This window comes from Anarrhichthys ocellatus, unplaced genomic scaffold (genome assembly GCF_004355925.1).
Source record: "Anarrhichthys ocellatus isolate YVR2014 unplaced genomic scaffold, GSC_Weel_1.0 scaffold117, whole genome shotgun sequence".
NCBI classification, from domain to species: Eukaryota; Metazoa; Chordata; class Actinopteri; order Perciformes; family Anarhichadidae; genus Anarrhichthys; species Anarrhichthys ocellatus.
In genome coordinates, this window is record NW_022280147.1 from 149490 (window position 1) to 161927 (window position 12438).

A 12438-nucleotide genomic window follows, 5' to 3' on the forward strand; every position below is an offset into this window, starting at 1 on the left:
ACACACACACACACACACACACACACACACACACACACACAGAGCTGTGTAATAGCTGTCACGCTTGCGGCCATACCATGCACTGCAGGGTGCATACTGAAAAGCAGTGCAGTGCTGCAGTGAAGCATGGCCGCTCTACACGTCCCCCTGTGGTGTGTATTGGTGCATATGTGAGGAAAGAGGGGGTGGGGTGTGTCACAATGAGCCCACATGAAAAAAGAGAGCGAGAAAGCGTAAAAGAAGGTGGAATGATTGATAGTGGCGCTGTTGGCTCCTTCACAGTGCAGGTTGAAAGCCAGCTGTCTGCTGGTACAGACGAGTACTAGACAGCATCAAAACCCGTCACCCGGGCAGACGACAGAGGCTCCTGATCACACTGCACGCCTGCTGACCCAAAAAAAACAGCCCTTTACACTCCACCGGCTCAACAGATGTGGCGGTGCTTCGGTGTGCCATAATGATAGGTTTCCCAAGGTAAACCATTATTCAAAAAGCCCTTTCCATCATATTTTATTCACGTATTCAAATACGGCGCCATTATGCAAAAAGTGTTGCCCATTAGGAGTATTGTATATCACATTCCAACGCCAAGCCATTATGCAAAAGATGTCAGCTGTTTGTTTGAAAATTGTGGGGTTCCATATGCCGCTGTTGATTCGAGGGTGACCTTTTGAACCCGGCGACTGTCAGATCAATCCTCTGTGACCTTTTCACGTGCTCCCCAGTAGACACGAGCCAGACATGATACTGTGACTCTCATAATGGTGCATTCATGACCTTATGCAAACCTTGAAATGAGAGAATAAAAATGAGCAAAGAAATACCTTTTTAGATTTGTGATGCCGGCCCACCACTCCTCTTAGTTGCTGTTGCTGCGCCTGCCAAGCTCTCCGTTGTCGCCCGCCTCATATGCACTTTACAATGATGGTTTAATGGTGGCTGAAATTCTTATTGAAATGTTGGGTACTTGATTTCAGATGGAGGTAGACATAAGCAGGCTGCTCATTCCGTGAGTCTTCTATACCTTTTATTGTGCTGAAAAACACCTTGATCCATATAGGATGCGATATTTTTTCCTACTATGGCAAATGCAAAGTCTGCCCTCCTCTGATTGGCTTACCCTGATATTCTAACCCTTACCCTAACAGACCCAACCAACGAAGGCAGATAGTACTAGACAACAAATAACAAGAAAAGGTCACTTGGCTGGACTTCAACCTGTTGTGTGGTAGTTATATGCACTCCAGACATCAGCATACACGCAATTATGACAAGGGAGTGTTTGGATCTCTTAGTGGTGGTTAAGTCATGTGACTGGTGTAGTTTTACTTCTGGTAATTGCAATTGTGGTGTTTATTAGCATACAAATCATAAATGTTTGTTTGCCACAGAGTTTATTTTCTGCAATAATTCAAAACTAAATGGAGAAAGCCCATTGGCTTTTTGTTGGGGGGAAACAATGCAATGCTGACTTTCAGTTTGGCCTCCATAAATACGTCATCCCTACAGTTCTGAATTCATTCGTTAATTCCAACAAAATGAAGCGTAGGGGATGTAACGATCATTTTTGAAAGTTAATACCTAGTTGTTATATTAGTTGTTCATCAACTTTTATGAGCACTTCATGCTAACCATCAAGACCCATTTAAACTCATTTAGGCTGCTCTATGTAATGATCCCTTACTTTTGCACATGGGGAGACACTATCCCCCCCTCTCTACTCTTACCTCCCCCATTCTCTCCCTCCCTCTTACCTTCCTCTCTTTCTCCCATCTTTCTTTCTCTGCCAGCTCCATCTTAAAGCCAGGCTTTAATTTTGATCGGCGATGAAATGATTGCTCTCCTCTTTCGATTTTTCTTTTCTCCCCCTCCCTCCCCTCAGCAGTTGTCATAGAAACAGGTGTGTGTGTGTGTGTGTGTGTGTGTGTGTGTGTGTGTGTGTGTGTAAAAGTTTGTGCGTGACTGTGAACGTCTGTGTTCCAGTCAATCCCCTCAGCAGAGAGATTTATCACCCGGCTAAGCCAGGAGGGGTGTGCGTGTGCGCGAGATGGTCAAATGTGTGCTCATCTGTCTACCTTTGTAGCTTCCCTCTTACACACCTAAATCTCCCTCCGTATTTACACACATAAAAGTATTTTAGGCAGTGTGTTTTCCCAGTTTTATGTTTTTATCTGTGTGGGCCTAACAGTGTGTGTAATAGGTCCCCTGTCCCCTCATCAACCCCCCCCCCCCCCCATCACACACGCTCACACACACTCAGCCTAGCCGGTTGGATGACTTGAGATTGAGTGTGTTTGGTGGCTTAGGCCGGCCACAACTCTAATCCTCTGCACTCGTACAAACATAAACACACACTCGCACACATCCATAAAAGTCCCAGGTCCCTCCGCCACTAGCGGGGGGCTATGCGTGAGTTTGTGTGCATGCGTGGAGGGGGAGATTGCTCTGAGACACCAGAGAGGGAACGAGCGAAACTAACCCAATTTCCTGCTCCATTTCCTTTTTCGCGCGCCGGCCGCGTCCCATTCCACGGCGGGCCGGGTTGAACACCAGCCACCCTGCAGCCCAGGGTCATGCCTTTTACCTCGGAGTCACACACAGGAGAGGGAGAGAGCACTGTAAATAAATCATGCGCTCTGGCTCAAAATTACACATTCAATTTCTATTTTGAGTGACCTGTCTTCCTTAAAATCAGGTTCCATAAATGTCATGAATAAATAAGTATTCCAGAAAGGAAGTGTTCAAAGCTTAGGAAGAAGAAACTGAATATAAATTGTCAGCTTAATATAAGTTGGGAAATATGGATAACATTTTTTATGTTGATATCAATTGAGAAATTGAGTGGTCGTCATGAATGACACGACCCGTAAATCATCTTTGTCCCAACACAGCATGAATGAATGAATAACGTCACTAACATTGTTTTTCTTCCGCTGATATAGTACGCCTCAGCGACGAAGATCATCGGTGGCATCTGAAAATGAACTTGCTAGCATTACCTGAATGTTTTGCATGTCACTAATTTAAAAAGTAGCAGTGAGGAGAGATAAAAAGAGAAAAGCGGCTATGGGATGATCTGGAACTAGTGCGCATGTTCAGTGGGCCACATAGCAGGAGAGGCTTTCTCATTACACTGCATAGGTGCCAGCTTGGGGTCCAATATCCAGTCGTCATTATACTGTACATCCATGATTTTAGTAGCCATGTTCTTTGTTTATAATCATAATGATCATCAGCCTGAAACTGACTGAATTTGCGACTTTCTTGCTAGAATTAGACACTTTTTAGAGCTAGTGCTACAAGCTAGCTTCATTGGAAAATAGTTGGCTGGATTTTTTTGGGTTGGATCATTTAAATCTATCTTACTTTTGGATGTTTCTCAACGTTACCAACCCTAGCTTTAATGTAGCTAAGATGAACTTGCATTTGGAAACCCTGCCTGACGTAGTTCTGGAACCACTCCGCAAAAAACACATGTGAACTCTGAAAAATAAACCTTGATAGAAAACGGTCCGACATCAATCAAACAATGACTTTGGAAAGCTTATTTTGAAATCACAGAGCAATGATCCTGTTCCCTCAGACAACACCACCCTTTATGCTGATGAGAATGCACTGAATATATTGGTAAATAGTATGGGAATGGGACACAGCTCATAATGGCAAATGTGGACATATCCAGACATGTCGAACAAAAGCCTTATAACCAGGAATCACAGTGCTTATAGGTGGTAATAGGTGCAAACCTGATGCAGGTTTATGCACACTCATTTGTGCCGGATAAGTAATTTAGAACATGTACGCTCAATCTATGCTCCACCAAAAAAAAGGGTGTTTTCAGTGGAAGCTAGTGGAAGTTATTTGACATTGTCAAGTTCCATATGCCAACACCAACGGCACGGTCCAGTGGCAGTGACGGCACACACACACACACTCACACACACACACACACACACACACACACACACACACACACAGTCCCTGAGTTGTCTTGACCTAATTGAAGCCCAGCGGTCTGCCTGAGGTCATTCTCTTATACCTCCTTTATTTTAATGAGATTTTTAATTAGCATGTTAATTGCCTAACGTGATCAGTGGGGGTGACTAGCTAGCTGGCTAGCTGCTGTTGGCATCCAGCTGGGCCATAACACTGAGACTTTCCACTCTGCTGAGCAGCACCATGCCAGGCCGAGCTTTGCTAGGCTAGCCTGGAGAGGAAACGGTGGTGTGGAAAAACAAGTGCTGATTTTCTGCAGTCTCGTGTTGCATTTATGGCGGAGGCAAAGCTCTAGATCTAATTAATTGCCAGTTTATTCAAATGAGTTTCAATTCTCTGACACCCAGTTCATTTGCTGCATCCTTCTTATATTTAGGAAACAGTAGCAAGAGGCTACAAAGACAGCTTACTTCTATTTGCTACGGAACCATTTATATAGACCTGTACGGTTTGTAGCATTATTACACGCATATAAAAGGACTGCTTCTGCAGAAATCTGTCTTTTTCTCTGCTGTCTTACCACCCTGAAGATATGTTGTCATACTGTATAAGACAAATCCAGGTTGAGGGCGGTTAAGTAAGTAAACAAGCCACCATTACTGTGATGAATATTACTTCTAAACAGCTTTTAAGAAACTGTTAATTAACAACAATAAACTTCAGCTATGAAAAAAAAGTAAAATTCACAAGGCTCTACGACATGGAATCATTTTCATTTAATTAAATTATGTTTGGTATCTGATCAATGCAAGAAATCAGGGAAACTACGTTCAGTTCAACTTCAACAATTGCCGGCGGCGCTAGAGCACAAACCAACTGGCATATTGGTCGATACAGTTATTTACTCATCCAACATTACATCCACTCTCCTTTTAGCTCTGTTTTGGTCTGTGACCTTTACTTAAGAAGTTATAAATAGAACTTGTTGAAGTGACCTGTACCATAGCTGAATTTGGCTCTTGAAACCATGGCAATGACATAAAGAATTGGTTGGAAGGTCAGAGAGAGAAGCAAATAAAAGAGGAAGCAATAGTCTTTTTTAGGTGTATATTTAAGGAGAGAATATAAGGAGAGCCGAGGAAAATGTATGAAACATGAAAGGTGGAGGAGGTGGCCAGATAGATGGAAAGTGATTGTCTCTCTTCCTCCTCATGTCATTCTGTTAACTTCACTCTAGCAGGAACTCAAGGCTGCGCGGTTATGAGGCTAGCGTTTATAATTTACCACTGCTGGTGTCGGCTTCCTTATTGAGCCTGGCCTTCACTGACAGACACAGACACAGAGGAGCTTTTGATTTAGCCTGGGAATGTTCTGGCGTGTGTGGACCCTGTGAATCATCCTCTCTCTCTGTCTCTCTCTGTCTCTCTCTCTTTCTCTCTCTCTCTCTCTCTGTCTCCCTTTCTTCCATACCCCTCTCTTATCATTTCTCTCCCCGGCTGCTTCCTTTCCTTCCATCCTAATTCTTTCATCTGTCTTCCCCTCCATGCCTCCTGTCATCTCCGTTCTTTCTAATCACCGCTCTCTTCTCCTCCCTCCCTCCCCTCTCTCCAGTCAGATCTACTGTATAGAGAATGCCCATGGCCAGCTGGTGCGTGACCTGGACTTCAACCCCAACCGCCAGTACTACCTGTCCAGCTGCGGAGACGACTGCAAGGTCAAGTTCTGGGACGTCCGCAACGTCCAGGAGCCCATCAAGACCCTGGAGGAGCACTCGCACTGGTGGGTGGATCGGCGGGGGTTTACAGAGAGGTTCAGTTTCGGGGGTGGGTAGTGGAGTGGGTACTGTCCTCGAACCAGAGCCCCCGAGTTCAAGTTACACTGTCGGCACGTATCCGTCCTTCTCAAGTGTCACACTAACCTGCTGTCATCCTCCCATGTTTGGGTGGGAATGAATGGAGTATGACATTGTTGAACTAGAGGCAGTTAGTCTTTGGATTGTAGTATATGTTTTTAAGAGGCCAATAATCAATTTAAATTGAATATGAGCTTTGTTAATTTAAGGTATTTTCCTTTGGAATATAATGCAGAGGAGAGATGATTGCTACACTGAGGGTTATTATAGACCTCATTGTGTCATTCCTGAACATGCATGTACTTTGGTCTGACGTCAATCAGAAATGTAATGCCTTAGGAAAGCTTAGAAATTGAATATTTACTATTATCAGAAAGGTTTTGCAGGAAATTAAACATATCTTTTTTTGGAGCACTGCTCCTTTAATGCACCCAAAAATGAACGCTGTATCTGACTTATATCTCTCCAGCTCACCACACACAGTGCGGTTCACTCCATTTGCTGTGCATCAAACCTTTCAGCAATTTTTAATGACACTTGTCAATATGGTGAATATTATGGAAAGCCCATGCAGGAGAATTGGGTGGTGAAATAATTCACCCTGGATGGCCATTATAATGAAAGTTTATGCTGATGTACCTCATAGTCCGAGGCGACTGCCAGATTTACAAAAAAATAAAAAAATCCATTCACCTCCATTTCTTGGTAGAGAGAGGAGACAGACATTTTAGAGTTGGATACCTCAAAATCTGGACAAATGGAACTTAAACTACGTGCATGGCTACATACACCTAGTTTAACAGATGAACATGTTGTTTCTTTAAAGAGATACCCCATCTTTTTATATTTTCAAATAGTGCATCACATTCCAACGTTTCCCCACAGCTCACTGAACTTGTCTTGGGGACGTAACATTTTATCTTCGATTGTATATTACATGGTCAGAATTCACGAGGAATAGATGAAAAAGCATTTATCATTACCTCAGATTTGACTTGAATGTGGGGGAGAAAGTATGTGTCGAATAATTATACTGTACCTGTGTAAGGGGTTAAAAAAGCCTGTCACACACCATGGAGTGTAATTCAGGCACATTCAGTAAAACCCAGTAACAATAATGATAAACATGGTGATAACTGCTTTGCTTCACTGTTGATTGGTTTCTGGTTTTATTAATGGCTTTATCTCCTAACTAATGAAATGCCCTAACTACTGCTGGTGCAATAAAAGGTAGTAATACACTAATTACTAATTAAATAGGCCGCTACTCATTTTGTCAGTGAGGGTTGAGTCAGTGTGGGTCGAAGGCAGCCCAGTCCTGCACTAGCTCAGCTTCTGTGAGGCTTCGGGCGGTGCTAAGAGCTGAACATAGTGTGCTGTGTGTGTGTGCGTGTGTGCGTGTGCGTGCGCATGGGAGACACTCTCTCTCCTGTGTGAGCTGAATAGATGATCAGTGTGTCTGCGAGCCAAACTGGGCTACTGCTGCAGCACACCAATAAATAAAGATAAAGGCACACACACACACACACACACGAGTGCAGGCGTTATCTCCAAAAGAAAGATAGACTTAGTGAACATATCCATAACTGTAGATAGCTGCAGATGGGATCTCTTCAGATAGGAGGTGTGTGTGTGTGCGTGTGGGTGTGTGTATGCCATCTAATCTGTGTTTTTTTGCAAGGACTCTCTTTTTATCTCTGTGTGGCTACATGCATTTGAGTGTGTTCAATCATTTCTATAATGCATATGTCTGCGTGTATTCGTCCTGTGTACACTTCTCTTTAGTGTGATTCATATATATGTGTGTGTGTGTGTGTGTGTGTGTGTGTGTGGGTGTGTTGGGGCGCTCATTTTTTTTCCAGAGCGCAGGCAGGATATGGCCTCAGGGCTGCTGGGAGTATTAGGGACTATTTTTTAGCAGGGAAGCGGATTAGGGGAGCACGGGGAACGGCGTGGCCGAGGCTGATTTCCTGTCAACAGTCTCCGTTATCCCTCAATCCCGCCCCGTGAGGGAAACTGGTACCGCACTCTGAGCTGTGCCCCTGGCTCACAGAGAGAGAGAGAGAGACACATGCAAAGAGAGAGACAGAGAGGATGAAAAAGAGCAAGAGAGGGAGACACGTTGACAATCAGAGATATAGAAAGAGGGGGACACAGGCGGAGAGAGGAAGGTGTGGAGGATTGAAAAAGTGGATCAGAGCAACAAATAAAACCCGGATGAGGGAGATGATGATCATCAGCTCGTGAACTGAACCCAAACATAGACTGAAAAGTACCAAATCCTCAATTGTTGGCATCCGAGTCTACACCCAGAGAGGCATAATTTGTGTGAATCCCACTGTGAGAACACTGCAATTTCTGCATCATTTGCATGGGCACGAGTGTGTGAAAGAGAGATAGAGATGGACAGTTTCTCTGCACAACTGTGTGTGTGTGTGTGTGTGTGTGTGTGTGTGTGTGTGTTTCAGCATGTGTGGTCTTCCCGTAGATGTGGTTTTACTCGCTATAGTTTTGTTCAGAACAAAAGATCCACACACAGCTCTTAAATACACCCATGCATGAATGTACTGTACCCCCCCACACCGCTGCACTGTTTAAATGTTGACTGGTGCGTCTTTTGTTTTTTTCCCGTCCCAGGGTGTGGAGCGTCCGCTACAACCACAGCCACGACCAGCTGGTGTTGACGGCCAGCAGTGACAGCCGCCTCATCCTCTCCAATATGGTGTCCATCTCATCGGAGCCATTCGGGCACTTGGTGGACGACGAGGAGCTCAGCGAGGGGGAGGACAACCACCAGGAGGACAAGTAAGGGAGCAACTCGGGCTAGTTAGAGAAGGAAATGCTTCCACTCATCTAACAGTCGACATTAATTGCGGTTCATTACAGCTCCAATTTCTTGTATTTTTTCTCCCAGTTATGGTTTTCCAGGCTCTAAAAACGGAGTAATAATTAGTTTTTTTAGGGTTTGTCGCCAGTATCACTTGACTGTTATGTGAACCTTGAGGAGGTCACAGGTAAGTGTCTCAGGTTTTTTTAGTGCTCAGGAGAGTTTGTAATCACCAATACTGAATACACAAGAGGAAAATGAATTGAAATTGAGCGATACATTATCAGCTCCTCTGCCAATTATTGATGTTTATAACCATGTAATAACCATCCTTCATTGCCCCACTTCTCAAACATTAACAGGGTTGTTATTTCATTTGGGTGCATGCTGTAACTCCCATTCATTTTACGAGATGACACTTCCTTACTCTGCTTTTACCTGCTGATCCATGAATGACCCGAAACATCGTTAAAGTATTTGGACAGTAGAACCCCTTCTTTAGTTTGAATCTGTATCATAGTGGATTCTTTAAAGTTAAAGGGATGCTTCTGGTGTTTTGTAGTGGAGTTGTATGAGGTACTTCTCCATACTCTGTGTATTACTACAGTAGATGGAGTTTGGAGAAGCAGACAGGAAAACCAGCACAGCAGCGAAGCACTACTGTGGACGTATATATATATATATATATATATATTTCGAATATTTTCACCTCTTTACCTTGTTGTCAGACCGCCTTTCTGACGGGGAACTGAAGCCGATACCTATGCTCTCTTCAAAGCCACCAGACTCCAATCCTTTGACAAAAACAGTAACTTTACAAATAAGTCACACAATAACACAAAAGAAGTAACAGAAGATCAAGGTAGGTGTAGACCAGCAGTTCTGCAAGGTAACATTACTGTTTTGTCAATGGAGGCCTGTGGCTTTGAATACGGTGTAGATAACGGCTTCAGTTTACCAAAGGTAAAGCGGTGAAAATATTCTAAATATAGCGTACACTTCTACTGATATGGATTTTGGTTTTACATGTCTGTGTCTCAAAATTGGGGCGTGCCGACCGCCCTCTACTGTTGGTCATACGCCGACTATGGTTACCTCACCGGCGCAGACGGTCAGCTTTCACGACATCAAATCTTCTACGTTTTTTTTTCCTAAGTTATAGCTCCCTTGCATGTTTCTGGACGGCCACAAAGAGCCAAATGAAACGCACCGTGTGATGCTAAAGCATTTACAGAAACGCGCCGTATATTTTCAACCTCTCATCTAATATTAGTGCTCCCGCAGATTAAACTGCCTGAACCTTCCCTTTCACATACATTGCCATGATAAAAGTGGAGAGTCAAAACATTCAAAATATGTTACTGTCAAAATACTTGTGGAGTGTTTCTCCCTGGCATTTAGACATCATCCGTAATGGCTTCCATTCAGTGCTTTTCAAATCTGCCACTGTCCTCCCTCCATTATGGTCCAATTCCCCCTCTTATCCATGACTACCAGTTCTTACACTCAATGACTGACTCTCGTCTACAATTATCACCTCTTCTTCCTAATCACCAGCACTCAGCTTTGGTTTGAACCCTTCCACTACACTTAGTGACCCCTCTTGTATGTGCAGTACGTGTCCACTCCACAGCACCTGGACACTACGTACAGGACTTCTCCAGCGGTGTGACTATTTTCTGAATTCAAACGGTTGCTTTTCAGATTCAACACATCGTGAAATTTGCAGATTATTTTAAAGATAGCCAAGCAAAAGGAGTATGCTTTTTCTTTGCTAGGCCTGTTTATCAATACAACAAATCGTCACCAAGGTGACATAAACGCGCAGATGGGTAAAAACTGAAAAGAACAAACAACATGGAATGTCATGGTATGGACTCTTGGAGGAGATATTCCCTCGCTTGGTGTTTTCATGATGGTCTTGGCGAAGCCTCAACACGTTGCTTCAAAAATTCCCCATAGGTGTCGAACTGGGTTGAGATTTGGTGTTAACGGAGGCCACACGTACTAAACAGGAAGTGGCTGACTGATATCTGAGGGTCCGGTCTGAGTTCGCTGTATCAGATTACACTGCTAAATTGCCACACCACATCTTAAGTCTGTTACATTCATATTTCAACTGTTTTATATCAAAAGAAAGCAACTTTAGCACTACTTATATAAAGATACCTTCAGTTTATTAGGTACACTTAGCGAAAGCTAATGCAGTCAAATGCAACAGTCCTGTATTAAATCCTACCTTGATTAAGGTTTAAAGAGGATTAAAGGACCGGTGTGTGGGATTTAGGGGAGTCTATTGGCAGAAATGGAATATAATATTCACAACTATGTTTTTATTTGTGTATAATCACCTGAAACTAAGAATCGTGTTTTCGTTAGCTTACAATGAGTCCTTCATATCTACATAGGGAGCAGGTCCTCTTCATAGAGTCCTCCATGTTGCACCGCACCCTGGCTCTAGAGAGACTTTTATGTGTTTCATCTTCTACACTTGGAAAGGGAGGTGCTTGCGGACTTGTTCAGTTAGTTGTCTGAATGTGCAGCCTCATAGCTCGATGCCACTGAATCCTGCACACTGTTTCTTTAACTCAACTTCAGTCATTTTTGGAGGTTTTAGTTTGTGGTGCTGCCGCATGACATTGTGTTGAAGTGATATAATCATTGACTCATTGTAAATGGGCTTAACAAAATATTAATAACACGCCTCAGTATAATGCAATACACCACCTCTCTTTAAGGTGCAACGTGTAGTATCCAGCCTCATGCTCCTAACAAATAGGGGTCAGTATTTCATCTCTACCACTGGGTCCAGACAATCTCAATTTACAGTCCCCGGATATAAAAATAAAGAAAAGACAACAAACAGCAGGGCAAGAATACGCAACGTTTGGCCAAAGTGCTGTAACTCTTAGAGCCGGTCAAACAAAACACTATTTTATCATCTTCAGTTGTCTACACTTTGATATTTTAGGATTTCATTAAATCTCAAGTGGCAGAAACAAGAACACTATTCATATTTTTGTTTTCCGCCGTAGCGACATAAATTCAGCCAGGGTAAACCCCAGGGGCAACTGTGTGACCAGGCTCATTTCAGGAGATTCGAAGATTCAGCAGATCTTCCACGTTGAGCCTTTAAACAGTTTGAACAACAAAAAAGATCATTATCACCTTCATGAAGGTGTGATTTATCGCAGGACAGTTGTATTAGACAGAATTCATTTAATGCTAGAGGTACCTAAAAAAAAACAAACAACCGTCACTATTTATCACTATAAGCCGGCTACAAATGTTACCCTATTTGATACGTTCCATTAGCAGGTGAACTGTCCAATGACATAATCCTTAAGAACTCAGCCCAGCATTATAGCATCAGTCAAGTGCTCTCACACTTTCTTTTTCTTCCCCAATGATTCTATACGAGCGGAGCACTTAAGACTGTTTTATTTCAGGCCGCAGCCCGGGGGGAGCACCTACTGTCTGTGAGAAACAGTTAATGTGTAAAATAAATCCAAATATGTATGTCACTGTCTTCCCTCGGGACTACTTAAAGCAGTGGGGTTCGGAAGAAATTTGGGATGGCAATAATGCTAGATGATAATTCTAAAGGTTTTATTTATTGTCACATTGTTGGAGCAGTGGGAGAAGTGTCTCGGCACCGGGGAGGTTGTTTGTGTGCTGAAGACGGGGAGAGATGAAAACAAAGTAAATGCTCTTCAGTCTTCAGCAGGTACCTGTGCGTGAGTGTGTGCGTGAGTGCGTGAGTGTGTGTCTGTGTGTGTGTGTGTGTGTGTGTGCGTGTGTGTCATTTTTAAGAACGGGTTTC

At 43.3% G+C, this 12438-nt stretch overlaps 1 protein-coding gene across 1 annotated transcript in view; it reads left to right on the forward strand.

The window, feature by feature from the left end:
• eipr1 (EARP complex and GARP complex interacting protein 1) overlaps positions 1–12438 on the forward strand; it is a 69061-nt gene that overhangs the window by 55042 nt on the left and 1581 nt on the right. The window contains exons 7-8 of the mRNA XM_031876829.1: positions 5548–5715; positions 8426–8593. Coding sequence (XP_031732689.1) covers positions 5548–5715; positions 8426–8593 — 336 coding nt within the window. The remainder of the gene's footprint in view (positions 1–5547; positions 5716–8425; positions 8594–12438) is intronic.